At 47.8% G+C, this 20,326-nt stretch overlaps 2 protein-coding genes across 2 annotated transcripts in view; one reads left to right on the forward strand and one right to left on the reverse strand.

Moving 5' to 3' along the window:
• STK26 (serine/threonine kinase 26) overlaps window positions 1-20,326 on the forward strand; it is a 393,767-nt gene that overhangs the window by 288,149 nt on the left and 85,292 nt on the right. The gene's annotated exons all lie outside the window — the stretch shown is intronic.
• Window positions 4,958-20,326, reverse strand: part of GPC4 (glypican 4) — a 43,456-nt gene continuing 28,087 nt past the window's right edge. Inside the window, exons 3-9 of the mRNA XM_063313376.1 lie at window positions 18,901-19,292; window positions 14,773-14,938; window positions 10,052-10,182; window positions 9,020-9,166; window positions 8,237-8,373; window positions 7,203-7,378; window positions 4,958-5,496 (exon numbers count right to left, since the gene is read on the reverse strand). Coding sequence (XP_063169446.1) covers window positions 5,288-5,496; window positions 7,203-7,378; window positions 8,237-8,373; window positions 9,020-9,166; window positions 10,052-10,182; window positions 14,773-14,938; window positions 18,901-19,292 — 1,358 coding nt within the window. The 3' untranslated portion in view covers window positions 4,958-5,287. The remainder of the gene's footprint in view (window positions 5,497-7,202; window positions 7,379-8,236; window positions 8,374-9,019; window positions 9,167-10,051; window positions 10,183-14,772; window positions 14,939-18,900; window positions 19,293-20,326) is intronic.

Consider the following 20,326-nt stretch of genomic DNA (forward strand, 5'->3'; position numbering starts at 1 on the left):
TTTGCTTTGTTTTGGTGGAAGAAACAAGGTTTTAGAAAGAACCTTTTTAAAGCACATTGGTAGTGCTTATTGAGATGTCACACCAGAGCACTTGCTGAATGGGTCCAGAGTTTCAGAAAAGTTTCACCTCAAGGGCTGTTGGTACTATCAGTACTGGTTGGCAAAGTCTGGTTAAATTATGCCACTGCACCATCGCAGAAACAAAAGAAGGTACAAGTAGTCCTCGCTTAATGACCACAATTGAGACCAGCATTTCAGTTGCTAAGTGAAGCGGTCATTAAGCAACTCTGACCCGATTTTATGACCTTTTTTGCAGTGGCAAGCAAGCAAATCACCGCAGTAGTTAAGCGAACCACAGGGTCATTAAGCAAATCACGCAGTTCCCCATTGATTTTGCTTGCCAGAAGCCGGCCAGGAAAGTCAAAAATGGTGATCGTGTGACCATGGGATGCTGCAACGGTCATAAATGTGAACCAGTTGCCAAGCACCTGAACTGTGATCATGTGACCACAGGGATGCCACAATGGCCGTGTGAGCACCAGTGGTCAGTTTTTTCAGCACCATCCTAAGTCTGAACCGTCACTAAATGAATGATCCTTGAGGACTACCTTTATTGCCTTCTGCACAATTGCTTAATGTTCATACATGCCACAAAACACTGGAGAGCTGGATTCAAGAGTTTGCTCAGCCGAAACTGAGAAACTAAGGAGCAAATTGTTCCTCATGTGCACTGAAGCAGAAATGCTTAAAAATCAAGGGCAGTCCGGTGTTTTCTTCTTCCATGGGGCAAGGTTTAGCCCTGCCCCAGAGGAAAATGTGGTGTTCTGATCCTTCTTGGGATACTACAAAGTGCTCCCACCCTGCATCCTTAGAGCGAAGTCTGCCTAAGACGCCATAAAGGGACCAGGCAGAAAAAAATCTTGCCACCTTGTCAGCAAAGGAGGCGCACTGGCCCCAGTCGCAGATTGTCGGCCAACTTCAACAAGGTTCTAGCCTGCCCCGAAATAGCCTGCCGCTCCACCAGGACCCCTTTCCCACAACTTCGTTTGCTTTTGAAAAACTTATCAGACACATGATAAAATGATGTCTGTGACTACAGATGGGGGAACCATCTAAGTGCAAAGAAAATCCACCTTATTTTAGTGCTGCAGAAATATAAACTCACATATGGTTAAATCAATTCCCTTTTTCAAGAGAAAGATGTATTTGATAGGTGTCATTTTTTCTCTCTCCTGCTGTCTATAAAAAACTGCAGCTTATTTATGGTCACAAGACAGTTCAGGTTACAGAAGGCTGACTGGGGAATTCTGGGAGTTGAAGTCCACACATCCTAGAGAGGCCAAGGTTGAGAAACACTGTGTTACAGGCCCTCTCCTCCCAAGGGGAAAAAAGGAGGAAGGTAACAGCTTTGAAACCATCCCTTCAGCTCGGATCCAGGGGCAAGGGCTCTGACATCTGAGAACGCTGAATCCAGGCCCATCCTGCCGGTGGCAGTGCCTGCTCACCTTAAGCACCCCACTTCCCTAACACTGCACAAGGCAGCTCGAAAACAGCAACAGATGTGAGAATGCCTCAGCAAGAACCACCCTCCAGATGTTCCCTCCAAAGGACGCCAGACGCAGCTCCACCCAAAGCAATTTAGAGATTCCGTTCCAACGTTTAGGAGTTCAGAGCAGCAGAACCCCAACGGGCACCAAAGCACCCCCATCTCCCCAAGAGCAGGGCTTCTGGGTAAGCTCCATCGCTGGGCAGGTCCGCTTGGCACCACCCAACCAACTTCCTGGGAATGGCTGCCAGCCCTCGACCCGGAGCAGAAGGCCCCTTGGCTCCCAAGGAGTTTGGAAACCAGGCCTAAAAAGGGGCCCTCCACCTTTTCCTTTGAACCACGCTTGAAGCTGCCAACAAACTAATTTTTAATCAGACAGAAGGGGGGAAATGATTAAATACATGGAGAATTGTGGTTTTAATTCTTTCTGCCCTGGTCCCGCTCATTTTTGAGCATGCCCCTCTTAAAGGCCAAATGGGGTCCTTGCTCTAAAAAACATTACACTTCCCCTTACTAATCTTCCCCTAACCTGGTGTCCTCAATCTATTAGTACAATTCCTGGTAGGAGTCCAGCCTATAGTCTGCCGTATCTCCAACATGCCAGGCTGGGTAAGGGTTATCAGCTGCAAGACTCCTAGAAACCCACCAGTAGAGTCTGGCCCAGTTTCTCCTCTCCATCATTTTCTGCAAGCGGGATGTTAGAACCAGCTGCCCGTGGAGAGGATCCCATAGGGACCCAAGTATTTAAGCATGTCCCTGCTTTCAAAATCAACTTTTCTGTTCCAAAGATAAGGCTCACTTGCCCCCATTTCACATTCGAATACTGAAATGTATTCAGGTGGAACATACCTACAGAAACAGCAACAAAACAGTAATTTTCAAAGGTGATGCTCAAGGTGCCAAAACAAATTTTGGAAGTTCTTCGTTCTACATGTTTGAAAATACATGATTCCAAAGATGTGTTTCCAATGGGACATCTTTGTTTATCATGGTGTCTGGAACAGTTGATGTCTTATGGGAACATAAGAATGAAAGAACCAAGATATGCCACCCCTGCAGCTGGAGGTTCTCTCTGATTAGCTTTTGAAAAGAAACACTGCAATGGAACTCTAGGGAGGGCCTCATCATGGCTCACAACAAGCTGCCTCCATTTTAGGCTGAGGTCAAAGAGGGGGAATGCCTATAAGCAGAGATGCGTCTCCACTATTGGAAAAAGACTGGGTCGTTGCTCTGACCCAGGAACACAATTCCCACGTTAACTAACTCCAATGTTCTTGATATATCATGGCCACAACTCTCAGAATCCCCATTTGGCCAAAACATGAGCACCACTCCTAGTTGGGCCACACCAATCTATACTGCTGGCGAGGACCAAATTCTCATTCTTTCTTCATAAAAATGAGGGCTCCAGATATGACTTTGGTATCAAGAGGACAGAATAATCCTAACAAGAACTTGAGAAGCTCCGTTTAGACCATTATTTCCTACCCTTGGTGACTGTAAGCTATGTGGGCTTCAACTCCCACAATTCCCCTGCTACAATGCTGGCTGGGGAATTCTGGGAGTTGAAGTCCACCCATCTTAAAGTTGCCACGGTTGAGAAACGCTGGTTTAAAGCCTTGAATGAAGAGGACTTCATCCTGCAGTGGATTGATTCAGACCAATAATAAATACATAAAACTCTAAAGGAGACTTTGTTAGAAAAAAAAGCTCTCCAACAAAAAGTGATCAGAATTGGCACTGGTGCGGCGCCATTGCTGAACTCTCCTATTGAATCCTGAATTATGACCGCAAATCATCACGGTTAACCCATTCATTAGGAAAAGAGAGAAAAGGAAGTTCAGGAGAAACACAAGGGGAAAGGCTGTTTTTGTAAAAGTTGGTAAAAAAATTACTCCTGGCCATGAGATGACGCTTTTAGACATACTCAATGGGAACAATAGCTGTGAGTTACTTCGCTGGCTCCGATTCTCCTGAAAGCCACTCTGGTGCTGCTTCGTGCTCAGGCCATCCACGCATTATGCTGCAATTGCCAAGCGAGGGGCCGCATGTGTGAACCATCCCACCACCCTCATTCTTCCACAGATTATCGGATCCTCTCCACCCCATTTCATCCTGAGCCATTCCGTTTTACAGCTCCCAACTCTCACCACTGACCCTGATCACAACCGTACAAGTATCAGCGAAAACTATATGAAAATCCAGGTGCGAGAAATTCCCGCACTGGGGGTGGGTTGTTGTTAATCCAAAACGTGGCATCTCTAGACATTCTTGGAACGGTAACAGAAAACACAGCCAGATCCTGGTTCATTAGGGGCCACGGAAATCCTTGGAAAAGGGGAGAAAAAAAATCTTCTGAAAATCCCCTTGTTAGGGCAGAGATCTGAAAACAGAACAGCTGGGTCCAACCCTCTAAATTAAAAGCAATCTCAGACTGTCTGTAGGGTGTAACTCACTCGGCTGCACACTTACAGCCTTTAGCGCTACAAGGGGGGGAAGCTAAAAAGGAAATTCCTCAGAACTGAGGTCGTTTCTGAAGCAATCAGGACATTTTTTGAGAAAGAGGAGGAGGACGAAGAAGGATCTGAGCTGTTTACAATCCATCCCCCCACCCCATGCATACATGCACATTCCCCCTGTGGGTTTTATGTCATTCTGATTGGTTGTGGGGAGAAAATAACAGCAAAGATTCAGCCTAAATTCTGCGTTTAGCAACATGGCATTTTAATAAGTAAGTGGCTACTTCTGGAAAGATTGTGACTGTGGGATTGGTTTATTGTTATAGCTCAACCAACGGTCTTCCAGTTTTATCTAAAGTTCCTTTATCAGTTCACGGGCCACGAACTCTGTGCTACCAATCCATTAATGGACATCCGCAAAATGGCAACCACAATAACGTGATCAAATCCCCACCTTCTTCTACATGCTGGGTCTGCCATCTTGACTTTGTGCCCCATGAGGACACCCCTGCACCCCCCCCAACTCCAAATGCAGATTGACCATGTCCTTTGGGAAGAAGAGCGAGTCATATGCTCCCTGTAAAAGGAAATAAAGCACATTAAACCAACTCCCCACATGCCCTTCTCAAGAATCCCCACCTGTCCTCTTCTAGAGAAGCATCTGTCCAAGAGACACACGTGGGATCCGGATGAACATGTGTGATTTTTGTTGCTTTTTAGCAACTTCTTTGCCTCTGAAATACGATAAATTTTTTAAAATCCTTTCACTTCTGTACAGATAAATATCGTATTTCAGGAAAGAAATAATCCTTGAGACATGCCAAGCTAGAACCATTTGTTTGTTTGTTTTAAAAAAGGCTAAAATAAAATTAAAGAAAAAGAGAAGGGGGGAAAGAAAAGAAAGCTTGATTTTAAAAACAACACAAAGCAGCGCTAACGGCAGGCCTGTATGTACACTTGCTTAACCACACTTATTGTAGTTTCTCAGTCAACAGATCAGATTAACTGGTCCAAACGGTTCTGTTGTTTTTTTTTTCCCTTCCCAAAAAATGAAAGGGGGCAGGAAAAAAAAAATTAAAACCAGTGGCCACAAGAGGTTTTTTTAAAAAAAACTGTACACTGTTTTCCATTAACTTACAAAGGAACCTTCCGCACCTCCCCAAAAGTCTTTCGATGGTATAAACGTGAAATCCGGTCCCTCTTAGCACTTTTTTTTTTTAAAAGTCATTTTCCCCTCTCCAACTGTTTAAAAAAAAAGAAGAAGAACGAGGAGGATGCACAGTTATCTCCATTGTCTTTGCCCCATTAGGAACAAAAAGATGCTTAAAAGGATCGCTGCTCCTGATGAGCCCAGACTAGTGGCGGAGTCAGTCATTTTTTTGTCCACTTGGTTGACATTCTGCGTGACGTCGGTCCCGTTGAGCGCCAATTCAGGAGAACAGTGCTGCAATTCGCACCCACTCCCACTGCCTTCTCCACTGCCTTCGTCGCCTGGGGGAAAAAAATGCACAGAAATGCACAGATGATCCACTTGTGAGATTCACCGGAAAGCCTTTTCTGCGATTTCCACTCCGGCTGGCTGACCTCTCTCTCCTTCCGCTGGGTGAATTCAGACCACCGTAGCAAGCAAAGCGAGAGCACAGGGGTTCTGCTCCTGAGGCCAGGCAGGGGGCATTTCTGGAAGGCTACTCTCTACTGTGGGGTTACTGGACAGTCGTCCCCCCCCCCCCGAAAAAACACCTTCCCCCTTCAAATGCTTCCAGGCTTTAGAAGCGAGCAACTCCAGGGCTGCTGAGGGTCGTTGGCTACTCTGGAATTGGCGGCTCAACAGCAGGCCTCCAGACTCAGCAATTCAAAGTGTGACCAGGAACGGGTTGATGTGTCTGTGGGGGCCCCGTTGCGCTTTCTTGCTGTCGTCATGTCGTTTTATGTTTTTAACAGTTTTTAAGGGTTTCGTGAGAGCCAGTTTGGTGTAGTGCTTAAGGCGCCAGGCTAGAAACCAGGAGACAGTGAGTTTTAGTCCCACCTTGGGCACAAAACCAGCTGGGTGACCGTGGGCCAGTCACTTTCTCTCAGCCCTAGGAAGCAGGCAATGGCAAACCACTTCTGAAAAGCCTTGCCAAGAAAACTGCTGCAATTTGTCCAGGCAGTCTCCAAGAATCGGACACGTGGATTAAAAAAAAAAGGGGGGGGGGTTGTAAGCCACCCAGAGTCTGCTGAGGTGGGGAGCCATAACAAATTTAAATTAATAATAAATGAGTACAGGTAGTCCTCGCTTAACAACCATTTGTTTAGTGATGGTTCGGACTTATGACAATGCCAAAAAAACTTACAACTGGTCCTCACACACCTGCTGCAGTGTCCCTGCAGTCATGTGATCAAGATTTGGGGCACTTGGCATTTATGACCGTCACAGCGTCCCATGATCGCCATTTTTGACCTTCCTGGCCAGCTTCTGGCAAGCAAGCTCAATGGAGAAGCACATGCTTCGCTTAACAATTACGTGGCTCGCTTAACGTCTGCAGTGATTCACTCAACAACCACCACAAAAGGTCATAAAATCAAGTCAGATTCCCTTAATGACCACTTTGCTTAGCAACCAAAATTCCGGTCCCCATTGTGGTTGTTAAGTGAGGACTACCTGTAAATAATTCTTGCACAAAATCCAAAAAACTTCCTGCTGGTCAAGGGGAAAGGAGAGGTGGGAAGCTGAACCGATCTCAGGGAGACCCGTCAAGTTGTGGGCATGTGGCTCACCATACGCTCCCTGGCATGGGCACATACCGGTCCTTGCCATTCGTCATTTCTATTTTCCAAGAAAACGGATGGGTTCCTTTGGGGCCCCCGAGCATCCTTGGAAATAAAGAAGTGCTGCAGACTGCTGCACTGCCAGATTCTCCCTTTCTTTATATTAAATTAATTTAAATTATTTTATGGTTTAAATTAATTATTTTTTTCCCCAGAAAGGGTAGCAAATCAAAGTGGGGAAGCTGGGTGCAGGGAAAATCTGTACTGCGCCTTGTCGCTAATCGGAAGGGTGGGGACTCTGTGGAGGGAGGGAGGGAGGGGCAAACGACCCCCTCTCCATTTCTCTGATCTTATGGTCAGAGGCCAGTTTTGCAGAAAACCATCTCACGGAGCCCCCAACCTCTTTGAGCCTTCACACTGCTCCCTTTAGAAAGCCACGTTCCCCTTACTGATATCAATGAAGTCAACGTCGTTGCCATTATAGGCGTTCTTCAGCTTGCTGATCATCACTCGGAGGGACATGATCTGCCGACGGATCACCATATCCGGCTTCGAAGTGTCGACTTCCACTTCGGGATTGTTCGCCTGGTTGGCTAAGCCGTTCGGCATCACAGCGAAGATGTACCTGGGGAGAGAAAAGACGCTGCTTCAGACCAAGCACAGAATTTAAGAGGACCTCTTGGCAGTGGTGAACAAGCAGAGGAATTTCATGTAGTTCTGCACGCCCAACTTCTGAATTGCCTTCTACCTTGCTGAAATGTGGAAAAAGGAGCAGCTTTATCCTTCGATGCATCACAGAGAAATCAAGGTCTGGAGGGGGGCAAAGTGCAACTCAGCCCCTACAGAAATCTATGTCCTTCCCATCAATCTGGGCTTGTTAACGTCTTACGTCACCTTTGCCTGCTCCATCACTAGAAGCTGAGATTAACTGTTCCTTGGTCAAGCTACTTTGTCCGTGCTCACAAACAGGCTGAGAAACCTCCCCACCCAATGAGCCCACCAAAACAGGGTATCGGGGTCCTCTGAAAGGAAGATGCACCCTGGCCGGGCTTGCCCATCACACTCAGTCGTAACGGTGCTTTGTTAGGTTTAAGTCCCATGCATCCCCAGACATTCTGGTTTACAAACATCATTTACAGCATGTACGTAAGTCAGACAGCTGAGATTTCTCCATAAAACAAGCCACGGTTTATCAGGATGCATGACCGATGAGTAAACAGAGAACTAAGCCATCACTTTCAATCATGGCTCACTGACCACAGCAACCTGGTTCCCAAGGAGTACTAAGCCAGGAAACATGGCAGACAACCATGATGTCTAGGCGCAACAACACGCCACACTCCCCCACCAAAACCCCAAGCATTGGGCATGAACTCCACTAGGGTGGCTCATTCAAGAAGCCACGCTTTGAAACCCTTCTGGCTTCACACAGAGCATTAAGGGAGCCGCGCCGGAGGCCGAGCATCAGCCGTAACGCCCCCACCTGCTCTTGCTGTTTCCGTTCCAGCATTCTTCTTCATGCAGGTTGCCAGCAGCCATCTTCTCATTGCTGCAGATGTTGCTGGGAAGGGAAGACCAAAACTTCCTTGCTTGCTTCAGTTTCTCCTTCACATCTGTCACCTGTTGGTTCAGCGAGAGAAAATCAAGCTCCGAGCTGCTCCTTATGCTATCCTACCTCCCTTTTAGTTGTCAGCAGTTGCTTTATCTTATTGGCCAGTCTCAGCTGGCTTGACTGGTTCTCATTCTCTAGAGCAGGGCTTCCCAACCTTGGCAATTCGAAGAGGTGTGGACATGGCTGGCTGGGGATTTCTGGCAGTTGAAGTCCTCACCTCTTCAAGTTGCCAAGGTTGGGAAACACTGATCTCATCAATCGACTTTCCCCTATTGGGGTATCCTCCAGGCAGATGGGCATCAACTTTTAAAATTGCCCAGCCGACATGGCTACTGTTGAGAATTCTTGGCACATCTGAAATACAGCAAGATCAAGATCAATCGACTTCATAATCTTCATAATGGGGGGAGGGGGGCTGCTATATAACAGCTACTGCCTTGAGACTCCACAGATTTCATCTTCCCACCTGGCACCCGTGAATGCTGGGCATTCCCAGCAACTCAGAGTTAATTTCTTGACACCTGTTCTTGTTTGCGAGCTCAAAGCAGAACACGTGGCGTTTCATTCTCCCCGAGAACTTGAACGTTGGGTTTGGCTGTGCTATCGTAACCCTTTCCGATCCACACTGGCCAGTATCCAGGTCTCTGCACTCACCAGTCGATCTAAACTCGTGCCTGCGGCTGTGGTTGGGCGTTCCTCCGGGTTGTAAGGCCTAAAGCGGGCACTGAAGCTACTATCCGATGCTGAGCGAGATGTTCGGCTTTGTGCCAGCATCTTGGGCTGTCCACATCCTTGAAAAACCTGGGCCAGTGAAGGCAGATGAGAGCATCACTCGTTTGGAGAACTTTCTGTGCGGACTGGTTCTCCCCACCCACCCTTCATGAAGCAACTGTACCAGCAGGCTGGAGGTCAGTCTCCCCCATCCTAAACCATCTTCAGAGGTGCTGGACTTCAAGTCCCTAATCCAGGGTTTCTCAACCAGGGTTGCGCAGCACCCTCAGGGTCCGCGAGAGGTCACCAGGGGTTCCCTGGGAGATCCCGATTTATTTAAAAAATTATTTCAAATTTGGATAACAACTTCACATGGAAGAGGCAAGTTTCATCCTTCATTTCTAGTTTAAGAACACCGTTAATGCATATATACAGGCCTACTCATGAAACAAACACAACAGTTTTGTAACGTCTGGCCTCTATTTGAGCCTAAATGTGAAGGGGTTTCTTTCCCAAGGCCTGAAAAATATTTCACGGGGTTCCTCCAGGACTGAAAGGTTGAGAAAGTCTGCCCTAATCCCTCAGCCAGGACCACAGGTGGTAGAGTGCTGGAGAAATCCCACTTCCTTGCCTACATGGAATTCTTGGTCATCTGTGGTGACTAGCCAAGTTTTAAAATTCAACATTCACACTTCATGGCCCCATTAGTTGGCAAACTATCTCTGTTCTGGAGCAGCTCCCTGTTAATAACCAAGATTCTATGGGGAGCTTATAAGGAAAAATGCATGTTCAGGATTGCATTCAGGTCAAAGTAGCTTGTGTGAGGACGAGGACTTTCTCACAAAACATCTCACAGGAGACAAACCATGAAGCCATCTGAAATTCTTCCAGCGCTGGAATTTTCTTCTAGGTCAACCCTTCCCCTTCTTGCTCCATGCTCCCCCTCCCTTCCTACACAGAGCACCCCAAACAAACCTTTTGGGACACCTGCAAGCTGTTTTCTTGCATGTTCATGATGGCGTCTGAAATCTTCACATCGATGGGGTCCATGACAGACTCGATGTTGAAAGGGCCTTCCAACCTCTCGGCCAACATGAGCATTGAATCTAGGCAGCAAAAAACAGAGATAAACAGCCATGGTTGATTAATTCCCGCTTTCGTCTCAAATACCTGGAACACCAGGAGATGGGATGATCTGTTCTGGCCTGCACATTTATGCCTTCCGGAAGTTCTGGAAGGGTCCCAGGACTTGCCCAGAGCAAAGCTGTCTGCTGTCTCCCCCAACCCATCCTTCGCAGCTTCTTGCACCATCCACCAAATGCATGTCCTATTTATAAATAAGCCTGTTATTATAGGCCACCAATTCTGTTAAAATAGTTTGCTATGGAAGGGGATTCTAAAACCACTTGAAATTTCAAACCATCCCCCTCTCTTCTTCATCATTCCAGAGCAGTTTTCCCCTGCTCCCCCCAAACCACCTGACTTAATCTGGATTCCTGAGAACGGCATGAACACACGCCTGCAGTTTCCTCAACACGACAAATGGTTTGCAACTGTCTTCTTCTGGGACGTGGGACTTCTCAGCCTGGCCAACAAGCCGGGGCTTCCTGGAGGACTCCCCCGTCTGGTTCTTCCCACCCAGGCCTGATCCAGAGCCCTGCAAAGGCCGTCCAGGGGCTGCCACTCAATTGCCTCCACCTCAAAATACAAATTCCTCCCAGGTCGCTGCCCTGGGCAGCCCTTTCATTCAGACATAAACATTGGCGAAAGTATGTTGACTGATGTTGTAAAAATGGGAAGTATCTGGTTTATTTGCTGCCCTTCTCCATTACCTCACACTTTAGAGCTGGAAAACAGGCATTAAGCTTACAAGCTTTCGAGTCCCACTTTATTAATTGCAACTCCCAGATGTTCCAACGGTCCTCTGGCTTGGGCTGCTGAAAAGGGGATGCTTGTTATCCAGACATCCCAACCTTTCAGAAACCAGGCTGGAAGTCTGGCCACAGCGCCTTCTGCTTCCCCATCCCGGTACCTCTGACCAGCCTCTTTCTCCCTTAATTCCGTGTTTCTTCCCGCCAACTCTCCCCAGGGGGAGGAAGAGGAGATTCCAGACTCTTCAAATTGCACCCTTCTCTGAAATGTTGCAATCAGAACAAATTATCTAAAATAAACAAGACCATCTGCCTTCCCTGCACTGTTTACTACAACTGGCTTTCGGGCCTTCCTGTTTGCAGAAGCAGAAGTCAAGAATCGGCGCGCTTTCGGCTAAAAGGCTCTCCGTTGCTTCATGCAATTCAGACGTCTGGTTCCGCAGAGGACCAAGCAGGGCCTGCGTCTTCATGCTACACGCGTGAAGGGGGCCGTGCCTTGACAAGGAGAATTGTTTCCTTCAAAGCACATGATCTGGGAGGAAACCTGGATCCTACGAAGTCAGGAGACCCCCAAGAACGAAGGTTCTTCCACTCCTGCCAGCGAAGCACCAAGAGATCACGAAGCCATTCGGGAGCCCTGCCGGCCATGTCCACGCAAGCACACATCACCCCGGGGCAAAGCAAGGACCCCGGCGGTCCAGGAAGAGGCAGGAACGAAAAGACCGCCCTGTGATGGAACAGGATCCGAGAAGAAACGGTTCCATTGTTTTATTAATGGACATGATACCCAGTTCAACGGGAGGATTTTCCCTATTGAAATTGTTAATTAAAAAAAAAAAATCAAGAAATATTTCTACCAATCCGGGGAGCAGAAAAGACTTGTCGTCCATACCTTGCTGGTTTAGGACCACAGTGTGGAGTCCTTGGTGCTCCCTGAGCCTTGCTGTTTTCTTGCAGACGTTTCATTGCCAGACTACGCCACATCTTCAGTGCGAGGAGGGAGAGGGCCTTGCTGTCAGTTTATATGCAGTGGCTTGTCCAGCTTGTGTTGGTGGAGGTGTTGCTCTCTCCTTGGGAGTTCCTTGATTGGGCTGTTGTCTGCTGCTTGGTTGATTGCCTGAGTTAATAGTTCCTTGATTAAAGTATAATGTACTGTTTGATTGTTCATCTGGTATTAATCCTAGTGTTAACAGAGAGCAAGGCCCACTCCCTCCTCGCACTGAAGATGTTGCCTAGTCTGGCAATGAAACGTCTGCAAGAAAACAACAAGGCTCAGAGAGCACCGAGGACTCCACCATTCAACCCTGAGCTACAAATATTCTCTTCAGTTGGTATGACCATAGTTTCATAAACCTGAATTGGTGGTCAAGGAAATGCTTCCGCAAAAGATAAAAGTGAAATACATAAAGACATACACACACTGTCTGCTTGACTGCTGCATTTAAACCTTACCCTACTTTCAAAGTGGTATCTGGAAATCCTCAATTTTACCCACCCAACAATCCCACAAGTTTGTTTTTCGGCAGCCTTAGAAAGGGACTGACCTGAAATCATCCAATGGGTCTGTGGAAATTTGGAGTCTCTACAGACCGACGCTCAACCTGCAACGTCACAAGGGGACTCTGAGGTGTAAAATCTTGGTGAAATCTCAACCACCGAGTCAGATGGGCACACATTCCTAGCCACGCTGGGTGGACTGGGCCCTCTGGATGCTGATGCGTTAGCACCACACACATCATTGTTGAAGAACGCAAGCCTGCAGTCTGGAAATCTGCTGGGTCTCCTTGGAAATTTATTCTGCTGCCACCCCTTCAGCAGCGGCAGAGAATAAATGAACTTTTTTGCGTCACACAATGAAGTAGGAGGTGAGGTAGGGGGTGGGAAGCAATTAGGAACAACACCCTTCCCTTCTCAAAAACAAGAACGGAAGAAAGAGAATGAAGCATTTCTGGACGGGGCGCCCTGCCAAAAATGGTGCTGAGCGGGGTGTCCCCTCCGCCCACCCCCTGGTGGCATCTGACGTTCACAATGCCAGCTGGGGTTCAGGACAACAATGCTTTCGCGGGCGTGTTACACAACCACAGAGGCAGGCGAGCCAGACACTCCAGGGCACGTGCGCCTGGGGCAGCGGCGAGAAAGAGTGGGGCTGTTTTGTGCCCTGGGGGGAGACATTCCTTCCCCAGAGATCAAGGACAGGAGGGAGTCAAGCAACCTGGAGGATTCAAGGCACCTTGTATTCATTCTGGCTAATGTGCTTGGTCACTTTTCCCTGAATCTGGAGGATGTCCACGTTCAACAGTCGCAAGGCATCACGCCAGGGAGCCTTTCGCAAGGCAGCGGGGCAAGATTCTGGCTATGTGGGAGAATGTTGACCTAACGTCTGCCCTGTCCCTCTCAATCCAAAACGCTGGCCTCCTAGAGCAGGATTTCTCAACCTTGGCAGCATTAAGATGTGTGGACTTCAACTCCCAGGATTCCCCAGCAGTCCTTGGAAATCACAACTCAGAGAGCCCGACAATGGCATTAAGTTTATTGCTCACACCTAACGGTATCCTAGTTACCCCTAAGCAACTTTTACTCACCACAGGAGAGCAGCAGGGTAGCTATGAAATAAAGGTGGTGTGCAGGTCACTCAATCTCTCAAAGAACACTGGGAATCATAGCAGTCAGAGAAATGTAAATACCCAGACAAGATTTACCAAAAGGAATCACACGTCCTCACCTAGTACCGCCAAGAAGAAACCAGCCAATGTTGTGACCTAAAGCGGAGCGTCCCACAAGCTCTTCAAAGGAAAAACCCAACCACGGCTTTGAGACCACCTTTCCTGCCACTGTGGCCTTCCCGATCTTTGGGGAGTCGCAATACCGAGGGTGGGAGATTCACTGGGAACGAGACACCTCCAAGGAAGGTTCCCAGTCTTGTAAATCGCCACTCACCCCACAGCACTCAGTGTGAGAAATGCAAGCAAGGTGCCCATTAAGTGATGCAGAAAGCAGAAAGGACTTCCAGATTTCGACTGCAGAGGGTAGAAGGAAAGAACTCGCCCTTACGTTAACCCAGAGCGATCAACTGGCATGTGGTTTTACTTAGTATGCAATGAAGATACTACATAATACAGTAAAGAGTGGGGTACTCTGGGAATTGGTCCCCACACAGCTGGAGGGCACCAGCTTGGGAAACACCAACCTAAACAACTGAGAATTAACTGTCTTAATTATGCCTCACCTCAACCTCTAATGAAAGTTTATCTGCCTTGGCCAATGATGGGACCAGCAAATCAGTCAATCAATCAATCAGTCAATCAATCAATCAGTGTCGCAAACACACAAACACACCTCCTTCTTCCTCTTCTTCTCCTTCTCCTTCTTCAGAAATTACTGCTCTCGCCTTTTCAGACCGATTGATTGATTGATTGATTGATTGATTGATTGATTTCATTTGAATTCTATAGCCATCCAACTCGCAAGTGATTCTTACAGTGTCACTGATCACTGCCCGCAACGTTATTATTTAGATCTTACCAAAAGTCCTTCACTCTGTAGGGCCACAAGTAACTCACCAATGTCTTCTCGGGGGGCGGGGGCTCTTTTTTTGGGGGGGGGGAGGAAGCAGTCCATTTCCCCCGCCACACACACCCCTTACTCTTTCTTCTCTGCTTCTTCTCTACACAGCCCTCCCTGTATGAGAAATCTAGTTTTGTAGCAGTGGGCAAAATCAAGCCCCAACAAGTCTCCGGTCTCAATGACCACCTTTGTACTCTCGTAAAAGAGGGCTTTTGTTCCATCTTTTTCAAAAAAAAAAAAACCACACCCAGCCCTGCTCACCTATGAAGTTATTCCACTCCGTGTCCAGCTCCCCTTGGTTGGCTAAGCAGCCTCGCATGACATTGAAGCAATAGTTGTAACACGGCTTGATGGCGACCAAGCCTCGGCAGAACGGGCAGTACATCATCTTGGTCAGGGCGCGAACCCCTTGGGGCGTGGGGTTGACCTTTCAGAAGAAGGCAAAAGGGAGAAGAAGAACCAGAATCGTTATCATTGTTGGCCATCACTTATAAACTTGCCCAAGGCAATGGGGGTAACACAGTCCCCACATACAGGGCCACAACTAGAAGCCAGGGCGGGCGGGGACACCTCCCACAGCTGTCAGTGACTCCTGGAGATACGGTGAAGGTGTCCATGCCGTATCCAAACCACCTTTGCCCACTTTGGGTGCCAGTTCTACCCGCTTCTAATTACAACCTAAAAAAAAAGATGGAGAAGAAAAAGGAGGAGACACCAGTAGGACAGATGACCCTTCCCGGCTGATGAAATTAGAACTTCCCTACAATTCTACTCACTTGGGAAGCTAACCATGGTTCTTAGTCCCATTATTGACAACCTAAACTGAGATGCCTCCTCCCATTCTGACTTCGAAATCTGGAGAGATGATTTTACATCGGCATTTGAACACACACCGGTCAACACACAACTTCAGCCTAAGTTGCCAGCATCACACAGCCTCTTTAGCCACAGGCCTGCAGAATGGGATTGCAGATGGATGCGGCCTATTTTAAGATCCTAGTCCACATTAAAGGTAAAGGTAAAGGTTTCCCTTGACGTAAAGTCCAGTCGTGTCCGACTCTAGGGGGCGGTGCTCATCTCCGTTTCAAAGCCTTGGAGCCGGCGTTGTCCATAGGACACTTCCGGGTCATGTGGCCAGCATGACTCACGGAACGCCGTTACCTTCCCGCCGAAGCGGTACCAATTAATCTACTCACTAGTCCACATTAAGGGCGCTAGAAATAATTATTCCGACCGTGCAGCAGAAAGACAGAAATCGATGCCAACAATGCGTTCACGAGTTATTTTGAATGCATGTGTGCGGTGTGCAGGCAGTTGGCACCAAGAGCTGCAGTTTCTCCCTCTCAAGATTGTAGAGAGCAGAGTGAGAAATCTGAGAATTGCATTCCATTAATTTCTCCAAGATGAGGAGGATGAGGATTTTTTTTTTTTTACCACACAGAACCATAATAAAACAAAGAACAAAAGGTGGCACAAGCTGGACAACAATCAAAGCAAGAGGGGGGGGGAATGCAAACTTGAGGGGGCAGCATGGGGGAGGATCCCCAATGACAGAATTCTTTTTCTGGTTCCAAAGCATGAAACATGCAGCTCTGGGTGTTGTGAAGGCACGCAAAAGGGGAAGATGGAACGTGTGCCCCAAGCAGCCAAGCTTGGTCACCAGAGTGTAGTCAACCATGGAGGGCCCCGGCCATGGCCTGAGCCCTCCACCTGCAAACAGGCACTCCGTGTAAATGCTAAGAGCTTTTCAGACTGATCTTGCGTGGAGATTCAGAGAAAAAAGGGCCTTCTCTAACCTTCTCCAGGAGCTGTGTGTGAATGCTGTGAACAAGGTGGACTCCTTGATGCTCCCTGAGCTTGGTTGCTTGCTTGCGGACGTTTCATTACCCAACTTGGGAACTTCATCAGTGTGAGGGAGGGTGGGGTCTTCTGCCTGTTCATATACAGCAGCTTGCCCTGCCAGTGTTGGTGGGGGTGGGGGTTTCTCCTGGGTGGTTCCTTGATTGAGGTATTGTTTTCTGCCTGATTGTCTGTCTGGTGCTGATCCCTGCTTAGCTGAGTGTTGGCTGCAGGATGGGATGCGTTCTAGCCTTTTTTGATTCCTTCTTAGGTTTTTTTATTGTCTCTTTTGAATAGCGTATAAATGTGGTTTATGTGTCTATTGATGGCTGGTTTGTCTGATGCCAAGCTTTAAAGACAGAGCGCCTGCATCCAAGCTCTCGATACTTGTTTCTGGAGCTCCCTTCTTTGGCACCCAGCAAATTCCTTGCCACGTTTGATTTCAAGGTTCTTTTAATTAAGAAAAGGGAGGGGAGTGAAAATGCTGCATGCAGGAAGTACCAACATCAGGCGTAATATGGGCTCCTGCAGACCAGCTTTCGGGCACTGTTTAGAACAGAAGCCCTGGTTTGCTTGCCAAGATGCCCACCTGCCCAGAACAAAAAGGAGGGAAGGACAGTCTGCCTTTTGGTAAATGCGCTGCACACCAACCCCTGGTGAAACAGCCCCAAATTGTGTGTGTGTGTCCATGGGCCTGCTTTCCCCACCGTTTCTGGGTACAGGCGATAGGATGCTTCCTTATAATGCTTCTAACCGGCAAGGCCCAACAGTAGCAAAATCCAAAAGAGTGCATTGCTTTTAAAAAAAAAGAACCCTCAGGTCTGCCGCACACGCCAAGCTTTCCCATTGGCTGGGGGGTTAAAAAATCTCTTCGAACCTGTCTCTGGCTGTACAATTCCGCATGAGTCAAACGCCTGATGTTCAAGAGCAAAGATGAGTTCCGCAATTTGAAGCACAGAGCGTGTTTCTGCAAAAATGCTTTCCCACAGAGCTTTGCTTTGTACAGAGGCAGGGATTACAAGACTTAACCTCCGGCAGCCGATGGGGCCAAACATCCACGCAGCTTTTGTTTCTGCAGCCCTTTCTTTCTCATTTAATTATCTAGGTGATCCCAGCCAATCAGGGATCACAGAATAACTTGGATGCAGTTAGCCAACCAGATTTGGCAACTTCATAATGTGGAAGTCAATTGAACTGGCCAACGTTCTGGGGGCCCTTTCCATTAGGCAGTTGACCTCTGAGGTCATGCTGTGATCAGGACATTACAGCATCAGGTAGCCCATCACATTTGACGCTGTGACTGTGTCATTACGTGCACCTGCCCTATTAGTGAACACTTCTGACCCCCTTCAGAAGAATCGCCGATTAATCACTGAATGGAGTGTGGACTCATGCGGCTGCCAGAATCTATTCACGCCAAATCTCCCCCCTCTTTCCTTTTCTGGCTCAACCGTAATTTGAATGACATTTAGCCATATGTTCTTCATTACAGAGAAATTTCTGTAGTCTATGAATTGCAAAATATCAGGTTTCTCTCTTCCATGAGTCACTGCAGGGTCTGGCTTACATATTTTCCCCCTTTTTCTCTCTAAATATATATAATAAAATGCCCCCAAGGTTTGGGCAGGAAATATCTGTGTTGGCCAGCAATTTAAACCTGTTGATTTTAATGCCTGTCAGGCGTTCAATAATGTTCCGATTCTCCGCCCCAACACTTACCATTTCCAAGGGGAAATGAGAGAATATGTTGAAGGGAAAGTTCTCATAGTCCAAAAATTCCAAAAGGGCACAAAAATTTATCTATAAATTCCTGTGGGCAGATTGCGGGGAGGTGGGTGGGAACTGACAGCAAAACAGTCCCCCCAATTTGCAGCCTGGACTTTGCCAGGACTGAAATGCCTTTGTCTGCGCTAATCTGCCTCTTGCAACCCATTAGGCTGAATTTAAAGGCAAGAGTGTTCCTGAACGGCAGCGGAAGATCTGCAGGAACCTGGCTCAGAGAAGACATGAGAGCGGAAACCCACCCCGGGCTTCACCATGTTTCTCTTTCCTCACAAATTTAACAGGAGGAAAACAGAGGCTCTGCTTCGGTAAGTTGAAAATATGAAACTTGGCTATTAAAGCCAAGTCAACGCACTGCCTTGTTCAGAGCAGGCAAACTTCCTCTCCTGGCCTCAACCTTTCCATGGGGTCCTCCATGAAGACAGTTTTTGGTAGGTGGGGCCAGCCTTGGGAGGGACCAACATGCCCAACAGATGGATCTTCCTCCTCCTCTCTCGCACACATTTTCTGATATTGTCTTATTCCTTCTTTTTCCCAGTTTCCTACAAGATAGCAACAGCAACTGCACACCTATTTTTCTCATGCGTTGCAGCTGCAATCTTGACTTCTCTGACTCCCCCCGCAGCGCCCTCAGATCAAAACAATTTATTTTGCAATTTGGGCAATGACAGCATCATCCAGAGCACCCCATACGGAAAGGTGACCTCACACCTCAAAGGAGGTCCGCAAGTTGCCCACCCCTAGGCCAAAGCAAGAGCACCCACTCACCGCAGACACTTTAGCCACGACATCCCTCGCCACGGCCAGGCCTTGGGCGAAAGTGCGAGCTGCCACAAAAGCCCGAGTCACCTGCAGCTTCAGCTTTCGTGGGACGTCCCCAAATGGTTTCAGCTGCTCGGTGTACTTGCTGACGCACTCCAGGTACTCGTCCGAAAAGTGGTACTGGGGGTTGACCAGGCGGAACATGCGCTCAAGAAGCCGGGCCCAGAAGTCATTGAGCATCTCCTCCAGGTTGACCCTGCCGCCCGCGTAGTATCGCTTCAGCTCCACAAAGAGGTCCTTAAACATCTCGGAGTTCTGCATGTACAGGAGGCCGTAAGTTCGTACAAACATGTCATTCAAGGATTTCTCGGCGTTCTCCAGGAGCTCTCTGAAAAATTCTGGAGGAAGAGAAAGAAGATACTTACTGCAAGGCATGGGTCAACGTCTAAGATACCACTCTGGAGTAAGTTCCACCAAGTTTGGCAGGAATAAGCAGTGTCCGTGGCATGGGTTGACAAGTCAAGGTGGTGCCACGACTGTATGACTGAAGCCCTGTCCCACTGTTACGTGCACTGCACATCTGGCAAATCTAATAAGGGGAGAGGGGCTTTGACCACAGGAGGACTTTTCGACCCTCCTGCAGATGCTGCGGCAGGAACGTTGCCTACAAAATGCAGAAGACACTCTATTCTTGGACTAGAAATAGGATAATAAGCAAAAGATTGAAGCATTAACCAAGAAGGAGTATTTTGAATTGTTTTCTGAAATGAGATACAGAAAAAGCCATCCCAATAAACCCATTTTATTATTATTTATTACATATATTCCTATGTCAGGTCTAGAGATAAGCTTGGTCCAAGTCGATTTACCCCAAAATAAGCATCAAAGCAGAGAAAAAAACCTGGATACCTAGAGGGTGTGTTCATCACCAAATCAGCGTTCACACCATAGGTAAAGTTGGCTTCATTTTAAACTTGGTTACCTTTTGGGGCTGTGTGACCCCAGGTCATATGGTCTGGGGTATATCGTGCAAATCCAGAAAAAGGTTTGCATCCACACAGCCTCCAAGTCTTAACACAGACATGTCCAACTTTGGAACTTCCGTCATCTTCCAGGTGTTCAGCAAGGATGCGAATTGTGACCCCACCTATCACAGAGATGGGCAGGTTGGGAAGCTATAGACTTGGAGGACCCACGGGAAAAATCAACCGACAGCAGGCAGACAGATTCAAAGCAATGCAAGAGTTGGTTGTGGGAATATTCCAAACTAGGCCTGGAAAACGTGACCCAAGAGATGAAAGGGTGGGGGACCCACAGCAGCCCTAGCTCTGCGGCCAGAATGCACTGTAAGGATTGTGTTCAGGAAGAGGTCCTCAGAGATGTGAAGAAAGCTCAACAAGAAATATTTAATACCGCAGTGTAATAACCTAAG

Source organism: Candoia aspera, chromosome 12 (genome assembly GCF_035149785.1).
Source record: "Candoia aspera isolate rCanAsp1 chromosome 12, rCanAsp1.hap2, whole genome shotgun sequence".
Lineage (NCBI taxonomy): Eukaryota > Metazoa > Chordata > Lepidosauria > Squamata > Boidae > Candoia > Candoia aspera.